Below are 20,781 nucleotides of genomic sequence, written 5' to 3'. Positions count from 1 at the left end.
CGCTCCGGCCGCCTGGCGGTCCCGCCGGCGCCTCGGGCCCCGTGACGTCAGCGCCAGGGCGGGGTCAGGGCCGCAGCCCCGCCCCCTGCGCCGCACGCCCCGCAGCCCGCAGATCCCAGGCCAGGCTAGCCCGCTGCAAAGAACCGCAGGCCCCGGGGAAGGCAGGACTGGAGCGCGGAGTCCCGGGCCGGCCTCGGGCTGGGACTCAAGAGAAATTCTTCGGGGTCCTCAGAGGACATTTCCTCAAGACGAGTGTCAACCGGGTGAGCGTCCCCCAAGGCAGCATACAATTCCTGACTTTTGGGGGCTGCAGATTACTAGGAGAACCTGATGAAAGCTCTGTACTCTCTTCAGAGCAAAGCGCGCATACGCACAAACTTTTGTCCAGCATTCAAGGGGGACTCAGGCCCTGGTGAAGCTCCACTCAGTCCGTGGGGGTCGATGGGCCCAGGTAAGAAGATAGATTTCCACGGCCTCGGTACTGAGCTCCCCTCCTCTGCCCCATCCTAGTTTGGCCAGTTATGAAGAGAGGCAGTGCTCAGATTTTATAAGGCACTATAGGTCACAGTCCCTTTTAGCTCCAGGAAAAAACCTTTCCTGGCTTCTTCTCACCAAGTACCCAGCTCCATCTCTCACATAATCTCAAATTTGACTTATTGTGGGGAGATGGGGATAAAGTAACACAATGATGAGAAAATAGGTGCTCAGCTGGTGTGAGGGTGAGTGTTCTACTTTGACCCTAAGTGCAGCAAATGCTTGAAGATCAGGGGTCTTTGGCTTTTATTTCTGATGCTGTGCCCCTCCACCTGCCAGGGAGGCACACGAATGTGTCTAGAGAAAGTATCTTGTTTGGGGCTTGCTGACTATTTTTAGCCAGTATTTTTAGCATTTTAAAAATACTCTGAGAGGCAGCAGCATGTGCTGGTTACTCATCTGTGGGCTCCTTCTGTTCCCCCTGGTGCACTCATCCCCACATGTACATGCACACTGCACACATGACCAGAGCCACACGAGGAATGTGTCCGGGACATATGTATAGGCTGTACCGTAGGCCGCCCACAAAACAGCGATTCTGTGCTAGTGGGAGGGGAGCAGCACTGTGGCCTCTCTGTGTACCACACTGGTGGTGGGAAGAGGCAGTACAAGAGCCACAGGGCATTCTGCTTGGTGATCAGTGAGGGTAGGCATGTTAGTAGGGGCATCTCCATAGTCACCGTCCTCACTCAGACTCTGACTGAACCTGCACCCTGGACAGACTTGCAACAGCCTTTTTCTCCAAGCTTCCTTCTTTCCAACCATACCCTTTGGAGCTGGTCCTACACAGTCGTCGACAAGGCTTGCATCTGATCACGTCACTCTTCCACCCAGAATCACCTAGAGCACCTGACTCTTGCATGGGGTCCAGAGTCTCAGGTAGCCTGTCTGTAAGGCTGCCTATCCTCAGGCTCCTTCCACTGTCATCACCCTCACCCTTCTGTGGCCCTTGTAACCAACCAACCTGCTCTTACCCTCTGCTTAAAAAGCAAAATGGCCACTGATTAAGCACTCATTAAATGCCAGGCACTGGGCTAAAGACTTCATATATATTATCCCAGTTAATTTGCATAATAACACCATGACATAGTAACCATTACCTCTATTTTATAGATGAAGGACCTTAAGCCTAGGGAGATCCAATGACTTGGCAGGACCACAAAGTTAATGACAGTGTGGGGCTTTGAACCCAGACTTGTCTTACAGCAAAACTCATGCTTTTAAGAGCTACTAGGAAATTCTGGGACGCCCTTTCTGCTGTCTGCCAATTACCTACTTGTAAATTCTGCTCAAAACTTGCGTCTTCCACAAAGCTTTCCCTCATTAACTCCACCCAGCTCTAAACACCCCATTACTGCATATCCTCAGTCTCCTAGCATTCAGTTTGCACGCTATTAATTTATCTTAATATGTTTATTTTTTTATAAGTGTCTCTAAGACTTTGTAAGTGGTCTTAGATTGTGTGTGGCTTGTCTTGGTTGTGCCAACAAGCTGAAACCTCCCCAAGGGCAGGGTAGAGGGTTCTTAATACATGGTGTTGATCTTATCTCTAAAGAGGGTCAGACCAAGCTGCAATCCTGGAAGTCTCACTGACCCTCAGAGGGTGGGGTGTGAGTCTGGTTTTGCATGTTGAACAAGCGTGCTGTGGGAGGGAAGGGACACTGCCCAAGAGACACTGACCCACGTAGCCTTTGGCCTGTCTCCCCATCTCCCCATGACTAAGACCCTGTGATGTGAGCACTCCCACCCCAGGACATCTTGGCATTCTGCCAGCTTGCTCTCCTTTTCCCTGGGATGCAGGAGGTTAGAGGGGATGCTGGGGGCAGGGGGGTCCAGGTGGGGAAAGATTGCAGGGGGAGCGCTTTGAACAGTCTGAGGCAAGGGGAAAGAATTCACCCAGGGTCTAGTCTTGTCAAGCAGGTCTGACGGCTGCAGTACACAGCCAACAAAGGCTCATTTTCACAACTAACCAGGTCCCGATGAGCCCCTTCTTCCTCAATGCCATTTCTTGAAGTGGGATGGATACAAAGGATATAGTCTTCTGGGATCTGAATCTGGCTTTGGCTCTGTGATTCTCTGTGCCTTAAATACTGAGCTGATCTGGGCAGTGCTCATTCCTGCAGCCTGAGACTGCCATTTCCCAGAGCCTGGGCTTGGTCTGCCTCCCCTGTGGGATAAGTCACTTTCTTCACCTCAAATCCTTCCTGGCATGAGATGGAGTATAAATAAATGAAAGTCAGGATTAGGTCTGTGAGGGCAGGGACTGAGAGTACCCTGCTCCTCTCGGATCTAAGTGGGCAGCTTGGTCCAGGCTTTGGTGACGCTGCTCAAGCAAATGTCTCAAGGCCAGTGGCCCAGCTCCTAGCACATGCCTGCTATTACCCTCGGAAATGGACAGACTGGTGGCCTGATCAACTGAGAGATAAAATGTAGGGGCTGTGAATCCTTGTTAGGGGCTGGGCTTTCAGCTCACAGTGTGCTGTGGGGAGGGAGGGTCAGCCTATCCTCCCCACTGGCTGTAGGAAGCTCTGCTTCCCTGCATGACTTGGACCCCAACAGGCCAAAAGTTCTGTACTCCTTAAGCCCCGGGCAGTCTGGCCTGAACCAGCCAGATTCCAGAGGCCCACACACTTCCCTCCTGCTTATACCTCTGTCCGGGGTGCCAGTTTTATGTATGCATTAAGGTGAGAGGGCACAAGGGGCCACGTGTGCAGCTCCGGGCTCTGAACATGCTGTTAATTTCTGAAACTGATGGTCAGTGGAGCGGCTCTCCCAGGGGCAGGGAACATTTTTCCAGGAGTGGATTGCTGAGCTGCCCCCCAGTACCACATTAACTCAGGAAGACATCCTGGAGCGGCAAGTGGGGATGGTGCTGGGCTCCAATTGAGAAATGGAGCCTGGGTAAGGCAGCACCAAGGCTACCAGCCAGGTCACAGCCCACAGCTGATCTTCAAGAGACAGAGACATCAGCATCTAGCTGATTCTAATCACAAAATACAAGCTGACTGCCCTTTCCTTCTCCATGGCTGGTGGTCCTGGCCATGGGAAACCTCTGGCTGACACCCTCCTCTGAGTGACCTTCTCATGCTGTCAGCATGGATTCAGTTCAAGCCCCTGGGAAGTTCACCCTTTTCATGGTGGGTGAGTGAGCCTGGGGTGGGAGTGGGTAAGGACAGGCTCAGGGTCTCAGGCTGCCAAGCTGGACAAACCAGACAGCAGGGATGCAACCCAGCATGGTTGAGTAAACAGAGTGAACAGGGGAAGGATAAGACAGGAAGGTCACACTTCTCACCCGGGAGCTCTAGGGTAGTCCCAGCCACCCTCAACTTGCTCTCTTTGGAGTAACCTCTGCTCATCACAGGCAGCATTCAAGTCCAAAGTCCCACCCGAGAGAAAAATCATGTGACTTTGGCTTATATAATCTCCCTGTCACTGAACAGCTGGAACCAAGGCTTTGGAAGATGAGTCAGCAGCCCAAGTGGCAAATAGGACCCAGGTACTCAGGTTCCCAACCCTTTGCTCCTAGAAACAGGTCCCAGAGCAGAGGGCAAGGGTGTGGAAGAGACTGGAGAAGAGGCTGGACTGATGGGGAGCCTCGGCCCCTGGCTCTGCGTCCGAGGAGCAGGTGCCTGGCCTGCTGACTGTGCTCTGGAAGGCCCTGGGCCAACCCTGGGCTCTTCTTGTGGAGAGGAGAGGGTGGCCTGGGCAGGGTGGGGTGAGGGCAGGGCTGAGGCCAGCGGGCAGAATGCCAGGGCTGGGGAGGGAGCAGCTGGAGGGGTGGGGTGGGGGAGGATTAGGAAGGATTGTAGGGGTTAAAGCACAGCCCTGGCAGGGCTCAGGGGAACAGCTTGTCCTTCCATAGGCCCCTGGAACAGGAGAGGTGGGGCGGAGGGGGGAGATGGCAGGGCTGGGTACTCAGGCTTCTGGCTCTCTGCAGGGATAAGCTATCTGGGCTGGCCTGGAGTCCTCGCTGGGGGTAGTGAAAGCTTTTTTCCCACCATCACTGTCTCTCCTCTCTCTCTGCATTTTAAGTGGAAGGTGGAGCCTCAGGGCAGGCCCTCGTTACCCTGGAGCTGAGCTGTACCCCCAGGACTGGCATTTTGTCAGGTGCTTACACAAGCATGGGGAGGGGGGTTATTCCGAATTCGTGTCCCCCCTGCCCGTTCCTTACTCATGCTCAGCTGAGTTTGTGATATTCCAAGTTCACGTTGGCTGTACCTCTGATGAGGGGAAGGAGTCCAGTTAAAACCATTCTTCTCCCTGCTTTTGGCCTCCCTTTATGAACACCAGCCGAGAGCCCCCGGTCCACAGGATGCTCTTCCTACCTTTGTTCCTCCCACAGGGAGCCCCTCCGCACTCGGGTCAGCCGCGACATGCCCCCTATCATTCCTTCCCCCTTCAGTTTAAAGGAGCTCCTCCTCCGTAGCGTAGCAGCTGCAGCGTTTGGCTGGTTTCAGATTCCCCCACATTCGCTATTTACTTTGAGCCTCAGGGCGTCCGGGTCAGCCGCGACATGCCCCCTATCATTCCTTCCCCCTTCAGTTTAAAGGAGCTCCTCCTCCGTAGCGTAGCAGCGTTTGGCTGGTTTCAGATTCCCCCACATTCGCTATTTACTTTGAGCCTCAGGGCGTCCAGTGAGTTGGGCAGGGCAGGCGGGAGCATTCCCTTTTATAGATGAGGAAATACAGCTGCACTGATAAGTGTCCCAGGGGAAAGAGGCAAACTGTTCCTTCCCTGGGTCATAGCAGCCCGTTCCAGCCTCAGATGACCTCTCTCTTTCCCACCACCTATGGCACTTAAAACGCCTCCTATTAGGAGCAATAGGCTGCCTCCTACTGCAAATATTTAAGAACTTAATTCCCTAAGGGAATTATGAATGCACCGAGGGCAGGGACCATGGCTCCCACATCTCTTGCTTCTCAAAGCACCTGGAATGGTGCAAAGAGAACTAATATTTACTGAGCACCTACTACATGCCAGGCATTTACATACATTACCTTTCAATTCCTCACAATGATCTATGAAGTGAGAACTGTGATCACTCTCATTTTACAGAGGGGGAAATAGGTTGAGAAGTCAGGGAAGCCAAGGTTACACTGCTAGTAAGCTGAGCACTGTAATGAATGAACAAGAAGGTAAGATCCCCAAATGGAGATCTGAAAAGAAAATGGACCTGGTTTTAGAAAGAAGTGGTCCAGGCCCCATGAAGAGGGCTGTTCTCACCTCAGCACGATGCAGTCAGCTGAAAGAAGTGAGGATGAGAGGGTGAGGAGAGAGGGGTGAGGTTAAATAAAGGTTTTACACCATTGACCCTTAGAGGCCTTTCCTGGTTGGCAGTGTCTTCTTGAGTGTGAGCTGGGAATGAAACACTAGCTCAACTGTAGCACATTCCTGGCTACTTAACTGTGTCACTTCTGGGTGGGAAGTGGGGATGTTAGGGTGGCTGAGTTTGCCCCTGGGCAATCTGCCATTCCTCTGAGGTCCTCTCTCAAAATTCCCCTTGCCCTGGCCATGGGGGCAGGAGTGGGGCTGGGGTGTCCCCTTTGGGAGGGATGGGGGATAGCAGACTCCAGAGAGGATTGGGGTATGCCTGTGTGGGAGGGAGGCAGATCCGCAGTGTTATCTGACCCCCAGTAAAGAGAGACCCTACTCTCTCATGATTGGGGCTGAGGGTGGGTCTGCAGTTTAGTCTGTGGTGAGGTTTCCAAACCTCAGTCTGCTTAGGGATCACCTGAAGAGCTTGTGAAAAGGGCAGGTTCCCAGGCACTATCCTGAGAGAGTTCGATCCAGTGGGTCTGGGTGAATAGTTAAGCCCTGCAGGGGATTCTGATGAGGGAGTCTGCAGACCCCACTTTGAGGAGTGCTGCTTACCATAAAGAATCTTTCTCTTCTGAGCAAAGGAAGCGAGCCCCTCAGAGGCTGCTAGGAGCTAAGCCCTCCACTGAGCTGCTTTCTGATTGTCCCTGGGGTTGAACACCACCACACATGTCCAAGTGAACCCTGCTCCACCCCAAGCCTGGCACATGGCCCATGACAGAATGTATTTCTCTCCCAGGCCAGCCCTGTCATGACACGTGTTTATCCTGCCACTCCCATCTATAATAGCTCTCCAATGTAGCCAACCTGCCTCCTTGTCAGGATCTGGATGTTCTGGGAGGCACCAATTTTTGTTTCTCCCATGGCACTTCACAGACGGCCCAGCAAGGCCAGGACTGAGTAATGTTATCAAAGTTGTCCTCTCAAGAACTTCAGTTATGACAGCTTCAAGGTCTGTGATCCAACACCCTGCCACTAGTCTGAAGCCCTGCTCCATTTTTCTGGACAGGCCCTCTAAGCAACATTTCTTGCTGTGGTATAGCTGTTGTTTTCAAAAGGCACATGTCCTAGAAGGAGGGGAAGGGTTCATCAGGGGGAGACACAGCACACAATCCTCCTGCCCATATGCTTGCCTGTCTGTCCACCTGTCCATCTACCCATCCATCTACCCACCTGCCCACCCATCCGTCTATCTGCCCATCCATCTACCCATGCAATCATGGATAGGTGAGCTGGGCTCCCCACTGTGCGAGGCACATGGTGAAGGATCTAGAGATAAGATTTCTTGTTCACCCTCTAGAACTCGCCACCTAGTGGGCACACTAATAATGACAGAAAAGGCAGAATAGTCAATGCCCCAAGAGGTGTGTTTGGGGATTAGATGCCAGCAAGGCCAGGCCAGCCCTTGGTTAATCTCCAGCAGAGTTTCTTCCCTGATTGCAGCCGAGGCAGGGCTGGAATACAGATGTACCGGATAGTCTCAAGCCTTAGACAAAACTTCTCCATTATTTCCTCCAAAGTCATTTGATAAGTACTGCTATCCAGACACCCTGATCCTGAGCCCACAGTGCAAATCTGAGGAGAGTCCCTCTTTCCCTGCTGTTTTATGCTTAAATGTAAATCTGAGTCCCTGGGCTGGAGAGTAAAGCACAAGTGGGGGAGATGCAACCAAAGCAGGGGGATCACTCTTGCCACAGGGAGCACTGGTGGTCTGGGGGTCCGGCATCCAGCCCAGGATGGGGCAGGGCCTGCAGGAGACCCTGGCATGTTGGGCGGAAAAGGAGAGGGTGAGAAGAGCAGTGTATGTGGGGGTAACCGAACATGCCTGGACTGCCCCCTAGTGCACAGCTCCTGAACTGGGCTTGCTAGGAAGAGTGGGAAAGCCCCTGCGCTTGGAATGAGCCTCGAGGGCACCAGACACACCGGGATGAATTCCCTTGCTTGTCTCCACTAGGGCTGCAGGAGCAGCCACCACTGCCATCAATCATCAGTCAGGTTGGGAGTCCTGCCCTCAACCTGGCTCTTCTACATCAGTGGCTGCCTCCCCCGCCAGTCATGCACCAAGGGTAAACTCACCATAGTGTCTCGCCCTGGGGAGCTGGAGCGGCTGGGCCCAGGGACCTGGCCCTTGCCCTTCTCCCACAGTGTGTAGCGGCCACTGGGTCGGTAGGTGGGGCTGAGGACTTCAGGGACTCGTGAGGGAGAGGCCTGGGTGGGCACCTGAGGTGCGCTGCCTTTGCGACCATAGTTCTCCAGGTAGTCGGCCAGGTACTCGGAGCGGCTGGCTGCCTGGTAGAGCCCCTGCAGGGCGCAGAGTTCCTTGCGTGTGCTGGCCAGCATGGGGCTGCGGCCCAGGTTCCCGGGGTCTATCCGGTAGCTATCTGAGGTCCGGAGGCTGGAGAAATCCCGGGCCAGGTCTGATTGGCTGTTCGACTTCTTCTGCGTCAGGGTTATCCCCTGGTCGCGGGCGCTCATGGGCATGTAGCTGAGGGAGTTGTTGGTCACTCCATAAGCGAATCCACTGCCCCCACTGAGTCCACTGCCTGAAGGCCGCTCAGTGCACCGGGTCTGACTCTCCGCCCGCTTACCAACCCCGATGATGTCGGGTCTCAGCAGAGGGCGGCCCCGGTCATAGTCCAGAATGGAGGAGGGGCCATAGGTGCGGGGACGGGTGAGGAAGCTGGTGGGAGGGCCTGGCTTGAAACCAAGCTTCTCCTTCTCCAGGAAGGAGGTGGCCAGGTTGGCCCCGTAGGAGGAGGGGGTGTAGGTGCCATAGCCTGATTTGGCGTAAGAGACATCTGTGTAGCGGGCTGATTCTGTGTAGCGCTTCAGGGTGGAGGAAAGCTGGGACATCCTTCAGGACAGCGCTCACTGGGGATCAGGAGCCTCATGGGCTGAAAGACAAGGAAAGCAGCAGTCAAGGGCCCTGCCAGGTGTCAGGCTGCCACTGCACCTTTTCTCTAGCCCAGCTGGGCCAGAACCTTGGAGCTCAACCAGGGGCTACCCAGTCCATTTCCACAAGAGGCTGGCTGGCGCTGAGAAACACATGTATGCAGGTGTGCACACAGGTTTGCAGGTACCTGTGCTTTCACACCTTAGTGAGAGTACAGAAGATGAGCTGGCTTTTATCAGCCTCAGGAAAATCAGTCTTGGCACATGCGGGCTAATCAGAGTACTCCCTTCAAAGGCCCAAATATGCAAGTGGGGGCTGCCCGACCTCCCCAGCCCTCCAAGCCATACACAGTCTGCCTTCCAGCCCTAATGCCCTCTGGTCCCTCTCCTCAGTTTCTGCAGAAACTCCTGAGTTGAAGGATGCCACTGCCCTCATCCCCTGGGTTGAGAATACTGGACAATCCAGGAGTTAAGACCACTTCCGTCCCTCTTCTGACTTATGTGCCAAGCAGGAGTCTTTCTGGAATCAGACTGTCTGTGCTGGAATGACCTGAAGATCATGTGGTCAGATCTCTTGTGAAGAAAAGGAGGCTCATGAGAGGAAGTAATGAGGGACTGGTGGGCACGGGGAGGCGGAGAGTGAGCATGTGGCAGAGAGGGAGCTGCAACTTGGTCTCCAGACTCCATCCCAGAGCTTTCCCCTGGACATGGGCACCTGCTGCCCTGTGCTGTGGTGCTGAGCTAAGCTTTTTGTCCTAAATGTGGTTAGGGCCCTCTATCCTCCCGGGGGTTCCCCTACCAACATCAGCCCAGTGTTCCTGGCATACTTGACTTGTGCAAAGGGGGCCTCTAGAGGCCAAAATCCTGCACTGCAGGCAGCACTCCCAGTACTCCCCACCCACACCTTCCCCTGCTGCCTTGCAGCTGGGGTGGGTCTGGTGGAGGAACACAGAACTAACTAAATGTGGAGCCTTGAGGGCCCTAAAGCATCATGCATTTAAACCTCTCTGTTGTATAGATGGGAAAAATGACACTGATCTGCCCAAGGTCACAAGCTAGCAGAGGCAGGATTGGAATCCAGGTCTTTCAGAATCTGGCTCAACACTTAACCTTAACCTTGGTTCACAACTCTCCATCAAATTTAAGCTCAGTTGGGGACGCTCGTAGTCCCTCCATCACCCTACATGTGCAGGCTTTATCCAGTGGAGCAGAGATGCTTTGGAGAAAGGAGCAAGTAGGATCAGGCCCCTTTCCTTGAGGGCATCAGGAGCTCTTGGGGGGATTCTGGGGGTGGGGAGTGGAGGCAGAGCCATCCAGGAGTCATAGTAGTGTGTACCAGGGCTGATTTCGACTCATCCTGTGACGAACTAGCTGGGCGATTTTGCACTAGTCATTTAACCTCTTTGAGCCCCAATTTCCTCACCTGTAAATGACCCAAATCATCATCATCATGGTTCCTAGCTCACAGGGTTGTTGTGAGGAAAAATGAGATAATAACATGTGAAAGAACTCAATGATGACAGTCGTTATTATCTCCTTCCCCATCCCCTGCCAAGCAGCCTGGCTCCTCCTTTCGTGGGTCTATAATAATGTCAGGGCTGGCCGCTGACCTCAGCCCAGGGCACCAGGCTTCCCCTTGCACCTCCAGTGAGATAAGCACCCACAGCCTGCCCTGGGCCAGCAGCCCAGCTCATTAGGGCAGAGAGGAGCTGGTGCCAAGCCCCAAATGCTGAGGGCTTGGAAGAAAGCTCTAGAATCCCAGTCCAGCAGGGGTGGGAGATGAGCAGGTGGCAACTTCCATATAGGTCCCAGAACAACACTCCTTGACCCTACCAGACACCTCCAGCAATATTCAGTCCAGGCTGGCATCAGAAAGTCCTGGTCCGTCTTACTGTCTACCCTTTTTCTGCTGGGCCCAGGGGATCCCCGACCCTTCATGTCCCCTCCCTTTCCCCTGTGCTCCTACCGGGCACAATCGTCACTCTTTCTAGGAAAAGGTAACTGGGGGAGGATCTCGTGCAAGGTTAGAGAGAAACCACAGGGAGAGACAGGCACAGAAGTGGGGGTGGGGGCCCAGTTCTGCTCTATTTCACTTTGGAGAACACCATCAATAATGTAAAGTCAAAGAGACTCCAGGTCTCGGGAGCTGGGCTCTGGGACACCAGGCAGCCAATCAGATACAACCTCCCACTTTCCGCAGGGCATGAGCTCATGGCTCCTCCCCAGGGCTCTCCACCTCCCCCTGCTAAGGCTCCTGGAGAATTGGTATTCTGCAGCAGTGCCCCAAGCCCGTGACCTCTCCTGGCCCTGCTGATGACGCAGAAGTGCTGGGCAAAACAAAGTACACTGGACAGGACAGACAGCCCATGAAAGGTTTGGGCTGGAGGTGGAGCCGCACCTTCCTGCCCGCAGAATCCCAGCGGGCTCCCAGATCTCTGCTCTCCTGTCTGCTCCAACCTGGCAGACACCTGCCAAACCTCCCCCACTCTCCCCAGCAGCCCTGAGAGTCATGCCATCACTAACACCCCCTGGAAGCTGCCTCTTGGCTTTGACATCTGGTTTAGGGTCCCTACTGGGGCCAAGGCCTTGCGCATGTCTGTTCCCTCCACCAATCCCAAGTTTCCCTCTTGAGAGAAGTCCTAGAACCTTCAAGGTGAGAAGACAGCTTGGGTTGGTGCCCCTTGGCGTTACCTGGCACAGCTGTCCCTGGAGGTTGCAGAATGCGCCATAGGCAGGAGAGAGGCCTGGGGCTTGGGCTGTAGCCCTGCTGCGCAAGACAGGGACAGGACGGGCTCTCGCATGGCTGCGAGTCTCCCTGTTGCCACAGGAACGGCCTGAACTGAATGGCCCTTTCATGGGGCAGTGGGAGGCGAGCTGATTGGCTGGGATCCCCCATACCCCACCCTGCCCAGTGTGAGGCCCCGGCTGCCCCACTCCTTCCACTGTTTACCCAGAGCTGGCAAGTACAGGCATGGGGCTCTAGGCGGTGCCTTCCCAGATGCCTGCCACCTTGGACAACAGGTACAGTCCCCTGCCAAGCTCCTCCTCCATGCCATCTTCACAGAGGTGCCCCCACTCTTCCTTTGCTTTGCTTAGTTTCCCCCTCTTGGGAAGTGCAGCAGCATTCCTCTGCACAGAGGCACTCATCTTCCTGTTGGGACATCTGAGCCAAGCAGCTGTCACCATGGCCAGCTGGTGCTGAACACCTATAGATCAAACACTGTGCATGCTGAGCACTTCACATACAGCTTCTGATTTCATCTTCTTGGCAGCCTCAACCCAACACTCACAGGAGCCTTGCCATTTGCCTGGCATTCTTCTAAGTGCGCTTCATACACAGAGTGTCCCAGAGGTCTTAGTGCAGGTTTAAGCTTGATTTCTTTTGGGTGTATAAATGCCTCAAACTTACAGACATTATTGGAAGGATTAAATTATTTAAATTAAATTGAAATGAAAATTAAAAATTTTAATTTACAATTCAGAAATATACAAGAAATTTAAATAGTGAAACTTTTTTTCTTTTTCCCCCCAAAAGATGACCGGTAAGGGGATCTTAACCCTTGACTTGGTGTTGTCAACACCATGCCCAACCAGTGAGCTAACTGGCCATCCCTATATGGGATCCGAACCCGTGGCCTTGGTGTTATCACTTTCTTTTTCCCCCAAAAGATGACCGGTAAGGGGATCTTAACCCTTGAGTTGGTGTTGTCAACACCATGCCCAACCAGTGAGCTAACCGGCCATCCCTATATGGGATCCGAACCCGTGGCCTTGGTGTTATCAGCACCGCACTCTCCCGAGTGAGCCACGGGCCGGCCCCTAAATAGTGAAACTTTTAAATGAAGTTTTTAGCATTTGTATTTTTGAAGTTATTAAAGCTCAAAACTGCACGAAGACTTCAGACACAGTATACTAACTCACTTAATCCTCCCAACTACTCGAAGCGGCAGGTGCTATTCTGATGCCCAAGAGCAGATGAGGACACTAGGGTTCCTAGAAGTGATGTGGATTTCCCAAAGTCATGCTGAGAGCAGTGCAAGAGCCGGGCTCAGCCTTGTGCTGTCTGCTGCAGCCAAGCCCCTACTTCACACTTCCCTGAACTCTCCTCAGGCTGGGGCAGGGCTGGGGACCATCTGGGTCGGAGTGAGGGGAAGGGGCACTACAGGATCCAGGTGTCCAGTGTCCAGCAGCAGCAAGGAGAGTACTGACTCCCGCAGGAGTGGCCCTCTGGAATTTCTACGGCAGGTGAATGAAAGCGAAGCCAGGTGCAACCTGAGCCCCAGAACAATACTGATCAGCCATGAGATGGTCCAGGAGGCCTCTATTTCACTGGTGGTGCCAGGCTCCTCCGTGTCCCCTGGCACCAGCATCTACCCCAGCTCAGGGCCCTTGGCCTCAGGCCTGATTATGAACTTGCCCCCCAGCCTCCTACACTGGCTGTAGCTTGGCCCACTCCCCAAAGTACCCACACTAGGTGAGTCAGGGGTTAAAATGAACCATGTCTCCCTAGCGCAGCCAATCTCCTTGTGTCAGCTACTGTCATTTCCTGTTGCTCACATGAAGGGCTCCCTAACCTGCTCATCCAGGGGAGGGACTTGCTCCTCAGGAATCTTAGGCGCTCCTAGCCCCATGGGCAGGGGATGGGTGATGCCCCACATCCAGCAACTCTCAACAGCCTCTCTCTGCTCCAATCCCCTTGGCTTTCTGGGGTCAAGGCATGGTGGCTTCTGTGGCCTTGCCACTGCTTGGATGGGGAGTCCCTAGCAGAGTTTCACCTAAACAGGGTTAAGTCCCTTCCCTCCTACCCAGGTGCCCAGGACAGGTGAGTGGGGAGTCTCAGTCAGTCCAGACAGGTGCTTGGGAACCTCCACAGTGGTGACCTCAGAGCTTCCCAAAGCTGTTTGCTAACAGCATCAGAATGTGCTGACCCTACCTAGGCTGGCCGGTTAGCTCAGATGGTCAGAACACAGCCTTATAACACCAAGGTCATGGGTTCGGACCCCTGTACTGGCAAGGTGACAAAAAAGAAAAAAAAAGTGCTGATCCTGAAGGGTAAGGGGGGGAGCGAGGGGCCCTGCCTCCCTCCATCCACACTCTCTGACATTCACTCCTATGCTCGGGTTGCCTGCTATACTGCCCAGGCACAAAAGTCCAATCCCAGAGGATCAGATTAAGGATGTCCTGGCAGGTGGGGAGGATGCAAGTAGAGTAGTGGGGTGGGGCCGATTCATGCTTGAACAGTCCAGGAACTCTGTCTACTCCTCTCAGGAGCCTCAGCCTGTCACCAGCAGCTCTATCTATCAGGGGCCACCAGGGACCCACCAGTTTAGTGCCTAATCCTCTTGCCTGCCTTGGCAGGGGGTCATCTAAGGAAATTTGGGTCCATCTCTGTCTCTCTTGCTCCAAGTAGTTGCCCAAGGGCTGGGGGAGGTAGGGGGAGGAGGTAAAATAGAGATTGGAGATTAAAGGAAGAATCCTGACTGGCAGAGAAATGGGTAGGCCCAGGGCAGTATCTCTATAGGGTGCTTCTTGATTTGGGGTTGGTAGGGGTGGGCATTGCTACACTTCCAAGAAAAGGCAAAGAAATGGGCTTCCAGGAAGTATTGGTATCCTTAAGTTCTCTTTTCCAGCCACCTCTGCCCAGGCTAACCTCCTGTTGCCCCCTCTCCAGACAAGAGTCCCAGGCTCCCTCCCTCTCCTCTAAGGCTTCATCTTTCTCTGTCCTCAGCCTCCTGAGGAGCCTTTGCTCTTGCCCCCAGCACCCATAGACCCAATGGGGTGGCCTCTCACATGCTCCCCCAAACTCACTGATGTCTGTCCTCTAGACAGTGGTCCAGTGAAGCTCATATACCAAAGGGGCAGCTACTGACCTGTGGCCGGGGGCACTGGATGGACCTGGGGGCTTCTCCTTCTCCAGCAGGGCAGGGTGCGCAGTGGCGAGCCCAGAAGCTGGAGTCTGACTCGGGGCTGGGTAATCCGGAGCTCAGGTTACTGACTCCGATATATATAGTATCTTATCTGACCTCGCAGAGATGCCAGTGCAACTCACTTGCATTCCAAGCCCTGGGAGAATTAAAGGGGCAGTGGCATGCCCACCCCTGAGGGGCTGCCCTGCTGGGCTGGTGCCAGCCAAGCAGACCTGCTAGGACTCTTGGAAGAGGGGGCATTTTGAAGTAGAACAGTAGGGGGATTCAAGGGGAGACAGACGACAGGAAAGAGGGTAGAGGGTTGGGGGTGGAGCTTGAGGCAAAAATAAGGGATTTTCTGGAGCTGTCAGTCACAGAATTAGAGAACAGGAAGAAGACTTACTTGCAAGTCCAACTCCTTTGATTCTGAGATGGAGCAGATTTACAGACAGAAAGCAGCTTGCTCAACAGCACACAGATAATGAGGGGCAGACAGGGGACCGGCACTCGTTTCAGTACTAAGCTCTTATAATGGACTTCAAGGCCTGCACTTCAATTCTTGTTCTTCCCTTATTGGCTCTGAGACAGTGGTCAAGTCACTTAAGTTCTTTGAACCTTAGTTACTTAATTTGTAACAGGAATAATAATAATGGTAAGACTCACAATTGTGAGGATTTTATTTAAAATAATATTTGTAAATTTCCTGGCACATACTAAGAGTTCAATAAATAATGATTATTATATTGAATTCTTCCACTTATTATTATAATTAGTGGTAATATTAGTAATAGCACCTTACCAGGTGAACCTCCCTAGGGAGAAAAGGGCCTCCAGGCTACCCCTCTGGGACTGTTCTGTTCTAATGCCCCATGTTTTTGGAACTGGTCCGTAACCCATAACTGGGAAGGGCAAATGAGGCTTGCCATCTTCCCAGATGTCCAGTTCACCAAACAGAGAAAGACCAAGCCCATCTGCGCTCCTTCCATCATTGCCTAGAAAAATATGGCAAGTGCAGCTTCCCCAAGCTGCTAGGAAAACGCCCGGTCCCTCTGGGGTGGTTCCACTCTACCTGTGCGAGGGCTCAGGATTCCAGGGCCACAGAGCCGGGCTGGGCAGGGTCACAAGAGGAAGGCCTCTCTGGCCTTGGTGCACTTGTCTGCTCCCGGGATGTTTCTCCTGTTTCTCGATGGCTCTCCCTGAGGACTGGGAGTACCCCAGGCTGGGGCCTCCACCCTGCCTCAGCACAGGCTACTGACTCAGCCCGGGTCCTGATGATGCACTTCAGAGGACGCCCTCACCGGGGCCCTCATTCCAGTCCTCATTCCAACTCCAGTCTGGCATGCATCTGTCAAAGGAGTGGGGAATGCCCCAAGCCTAGCCCCACCAGGTCTCCTTTCCTCACTTTACCGGTCCATTTGGGGGATGTTCTCATGCCCATGCCAGGGGAGGTGAGCAGCCCCTACTATTATCTCCAACTCAGCCCCATTCAAAAAGCAGCCTGGCCAGGAGGTGGGATGTTCACTCCTCAGAGGAGCTACAATGGGTTGGCTAGGGCTTGCCTTGGCTGTTAAGTGTTAGTGGTTTGCCTTGAAGCACCGCGTGCCTGCTTCTGGTTTGGGATTAGTAAGAATTTCAAAGATGCCTCTTTCTGGCTTGGGATTGGTGAAAAATCTCCCCCTCCGCTTAACTGCTGCCCTCTTACCTCCCCGCCCCCTTTGGGCAAACTGACCAGAGACAGCCCCTAGGAGCTTTAGGAGCAGAGAATGAGTGAGCTGTACGCACACGTGGGAGGGGGTTGTCAGTGACCAGGCTTCACACTCAGGCCACATACCACACTGGGCACAGAGACCTGGACCTGCCGAAGCTATATTTCCTTAGAACACACTGATCAGCACACAGATGGCTCTTCTTGGCTCCCTGGGCTGTCGGCTGACAGTCCCCTCACACAACTGGCACCCACAGCTGGAACTCCTCTACACAACTGGCCCTCGCCCTACATTTCTAGTGCCAATTCTGCCCAGGTTGTCGTGGACACCTCACTTTCCGAGCCTCAAACCCACACGGACCTCCGCATCCCCCCTCCCCAATCTCCGACAGGTGGCACGTACCTGCCTCTTCTCAGAGGATGAACGAGCCGAACCGGGCACAAGCATGGAGCTGCGGGTGAGTCCTGGCTGGTACTGGCGCGGCGCAGTAAGCGGCAGCTGACGCAGAGGGCTCCCTGGCCTCGGCTCCTGCCCGCCTCTCCCCCACCTCCGCCGGGGGCCCAGAAAGGACCTCCCCGGGAAATCGGCGCCACCCAGCGGGCAGCCGCTTCATTGCGCCCGGGCCGGCAAAGCCGCACTTCGCGTCTCGCGTCACTCAGACGCGTCACGGCTATTGGTTTGTTCCTATTGTGGCGTCATCAGAGCCCCGCCCAGCTAGGGTTTCCCAGGCAACTAGGATATATACAGAGAACCACGTGGAGGAAAAGCACGCGAATTTGGAGGGCGCGGAGCACGGAGAGAAGCCGACTGCAAAGGGACACTACAGGGCAGCTGGGAGGTATTGGGAAAGAGGAGGGGTCACGGGAGAAGGCTCAGAACTTGAGCCCCGGGCATATCACTTTCAGTGTTTAGAGAGGGCTAAATGTTCACGCGCGTTCCCACTCGGCTGGGGGAGGTCTTGTTCTCAGCCTCTTCTCTTTTTCTCTACTCTTAAAGGCACTTTCTGTTGATTTTACTTCATGGGACCAACGATTAGTGATGACTGCCTGAGTGGGTAAACGGAGGCACTGAGTCAGTGGAAAGAATTCTCTTCGGTCTTTTAAGAAAAAGCAGAGACAAAACTTGAATTTTTGCCGGTTCCATTCTTTGTATATAATCTCCCCCCGACCCCCCAGTGCTAGTGAAGAAATCCACCCAACCAGATAGATAGGTGCCAAGGCAAATCCAGGTTTTCAGCTTCACCATCAATCCTTCCAGGTGCCCTTAGCTCCTTCTCCCATTCTCCAGGACAGATATCTCTAACCCTCACCACTCAAGTCCTCCTCAAGTGCGTCCTTGTCTTTTTTCCCAGAGAAATTAGAGGCGATCAGGCGGGAACACTTAAACTGCTGCCGACAAACATATCTGAATCCATTCTTACCTCTGCTCCCAAGAGGTGTCCCAAGACCAATCCCTTCTGGATCTCAACACTTTACGTTTCTTTAGGGCCCTCATTCCATCACTTCATTTTACAGATAGTTATTGAATGTGCCAGGTACTCTTCTGGGCACTGAGGATACAGCAGTAAGCGAAACAGGCCCAATCTCTGCCTTCAAGGAGCTTACATTCTAGTGGAAGCAGAACAATAACCAAATAAGTAAAGTATAGAGTATGTTAGATGTCAGTGAGAGCTATAGAGGCAAATCAAGCAGGGAGGGGAATATAGAGTGTGTAGGGTGTGGTCAGAGATGCCTTAATCAGAAGGTGACATTTGAGTGACCTGCAGGAGGAGTGAGCCATGCACATATCTGGGGAAAGAGTGTTCTAGGAAACGGTAAGTGCAAAGGTCCTAAGGTGGGAGCTACCTGTCCCACCTCAGGGCAGATTCTTTGAGGAAGAACAAGATCAGCGTGGCTGGAGTGAAGAGAGAGGGAGAAGTTGGGAGATGAGGTCAAAGAGATAAGTGAGTGACTGCACCTTATAGAGCCTTAAGGCCATTCTGGTGACCTTGGCTTTTACTCTGAGATGAGAGCCACTGGAAAGTTTTGAGCATTGGAGGGACATGGATCTGACTTTTGTTTTAGCAGAATCCCTTTAGTTACTGTATGGAGAACAGATGTGGAGAGAGCCAGAGTGGAAGCAGGAGACCATTTAGAAGGTCATTGCATTCATCTGGTGAGAGATAATGGTGGCATGGGGTTAGCATAGCAGCAGGAAAAGTGGATGGGTTTTGTATGTGTTTTGAATGTAGAGTCAGTAGGATTTTCTGATTGATTAGGTAGTGTGAGGGAAAGGGAGGAATTTTTTTACCTTAATATTAACTGAGAAGGGGAAGGCTGTGGAAGGAGCAGGATTTGGTTGCAGGGGATGGGAGGGAGGGAAGGTAGATTAGGAGGCTGGTTTAATACATAATAAATTTGAAGTATCTATTAGGCATCAAAATGGAGACGTCAAGAAAGCATTAGAGGGCCGGCCTGGTGGCGCACTGCTACAGTGCACCACTTGGGAGTGCGGTGGCGCTCCCGCCGAGGGTTCGGATCCCACATACAGACCGGTTCCCGCTCACTNCTGAGAGAGGTGATGAGGGAGGGAGGGTGGGAAGTCTGGAGAGAAGAGTTAGGAAATAGCTAGAGCGGTGGTTCTCAGACTTGAGTGTCTCAGAATCACCTAGAGGGGCCTGTTCAAGCTTCCCACCTCCTAGACTTATGATTCAGTAGGTCTGGGGTGGACATGAGAATGTGCATTTTTTAACAAGTTCTGGGTGATGCTGCAGCTGAGAATGCTGGGCTAGAGAGGGGAGAGGGAGTGGACTGTGGAAATGCGGTGTGGTTGTCGGGCAGCATCAGGGGCCTATTTGGGGTTAGAAATCATGACTTGAAAGTGTCTCCAATCAGCACTCTTTCTCATATTTATATATCAATCACTTGCATGGCTTTGGAGTCCTATATATTTATTTATTTATTTAATTAATTTTTTCCTTTTTGTCTTTTTTCGTGACCGGTAACGGGATTGCAACCCTTGGTGTCGCGCCCGTACCGCGACCGGCAATGGGATCGCAACCCTCGGTGACGCGCCTGCACCGCGCTCAACTAGTGAGTGGACCAGTCTCTATATGGGATCCGAACCCTCGGCGGGAGCACCACCGCACTCCCAAGCGCCTCACTCTACCGAGTGCGCCACTGGGCCGGCTCTAGTCCTATATATTTAAAACTTCCATTTTCTACTGACTCTGCCATATAATAGGATGGAAGTCTTAAAAACAAACAGCCCCAAACCAGAAACAGAACAAGGGCAACAACAGCAGAAAAAAACCATGAAAATCTTTAACTTAGGTTCTGACTCTCTCCTCTTCGCAGTTCTCTTGGCAGACTTGTGCATACTGGATTTCCCTGCTTCCTATTACATGAAGCATGCACATGTTTTCTCTCCCTCAGGCCTTGGGAAACTTCTCTTCTGCAGTCATTACTCATCTCCTAGAGGCTAAATCTTTGGATGCTTTTCAGTTACGATCAACGACTTGACCTCCTGCACTTTTAATACCTCCAAACATTTGCTTCTTGTGGTTCTCTTCCCCTTTAAGTTTTGTAACCCAGTCCTTCCTGGTTTTCCTCCTGACAGCTCCTCCTCATTCCCCTTTTTCTCTGGTGTTCCTTCATCCTCTTTATTTCTAGGGTGGCTTATAGCATCGAGGTTGTTATAAGTTCAGGTTGTAGATTTACTGGGATAACTTCTGATTCCTCTGGTTCCTAATTGTGACACTTGAAACATTTATATCTGTTTCTTCATAAATGAGAAAAATAGGGATAGTAGTAGCACCTGCCTCATAGGGTTGATTTGAAGGTTTGAGTTTATATATATATGTATATACATACACTTTCACCCAAGCCCTGGAGGAAGTGTTTCCTGTTATTAAATGGCCAGCCAGTGTGCACTGAGATGTCTGTTGCCTAGTTCCTGCTAGTGTGGTCTCTTCAGGTGCGGTGTCTCTCTGCTACCTCTAAGGTCACTCTTGGGCTCATGGGAATCATTCTGCTGCTACTGTGCCCTGGAGTAGCATGAGGAAATGTGAGGCTGTCCATGGTTCCAGCTGCCTCCAAAATAGGCTGCACTTTCTTCTTTCTGGGGCCTTGTCTCCTTCCTGAGGCTCTACCCAGGATATAGGGCTGAGACTCCACTGCTATCAGATCTGAGACCTGTTTGAGGGTTTTGCTGTCTCTGTATGCTCAGGTGCCTGAGGATTGAGGACAGAACCCACCATATCTGTGCTCTTATCGCTTTCCTTCTGGTTTTTGTCTGCTGGTGGTAATACCAATGTGAGGCCTGGCTTTACCTAAGACCTTTCTGCACATCTTTTGTCCAGGTTGGAATCTTTTCTGTTTTCTTAAGGGCCTAGGCAACTGAAATTCAAAGCCAGAAGTGCCTTTGCATTTCCCCCCTTGTTGCTGTCT

The 20,781-nt window shown here is 52.8% G+C and overlaps 1 protein-coding gene across 1 annotated transcript in view; it reads right to left on the bottom strand.

Moving 5' to 3' along the window:
• Positions 1-16,939, bottom strand: part of USP2 (ubiquitin specific peptidase 2) — a 26,822-nt gene extending 9,883 nt beyond the window's left edge. The window contains exons 1-2 of the mRNA XM_008575765.1: positions 16,757-16,939; positions 7,927-8,744 (exon numbers count right to left, since the gene is read on the bottom strand). Coding sequence (XP_008573987.1) covers positions 7,927-8,703 — 777 coding nt within the window. The 5' untranslated portion in view covers positions 8,704-8,744; positions 16,757-16,939. The remainder of the gene's footprint in view (positions 1-7,926; positions 8,745-16,756) is intronic.
• Positions 16,940-20,781: the final 3,842 nt, after the last annotated feature.

Source organism: Galeopterus variegatus, unplaced genomic scaffold (genome assembly GCF_000696425.1).
Source record: "Galeopterus variegatus unplaced genomic scaffold, G_variegatus-3.0.2 Scaffold1237, whole genome shotgun sequence".
Lineage (NCBI taxonomy): Eukaryota > Metazoa > Chordata > Mammalia > Dermoptera > Cynocephalidae > Galeopterus > Galeopterus variegatus.
Note: the sequence above shows the minus strand (reverse complement) of the source record. Positions and strands in the feature narration are given on the sequence as shown.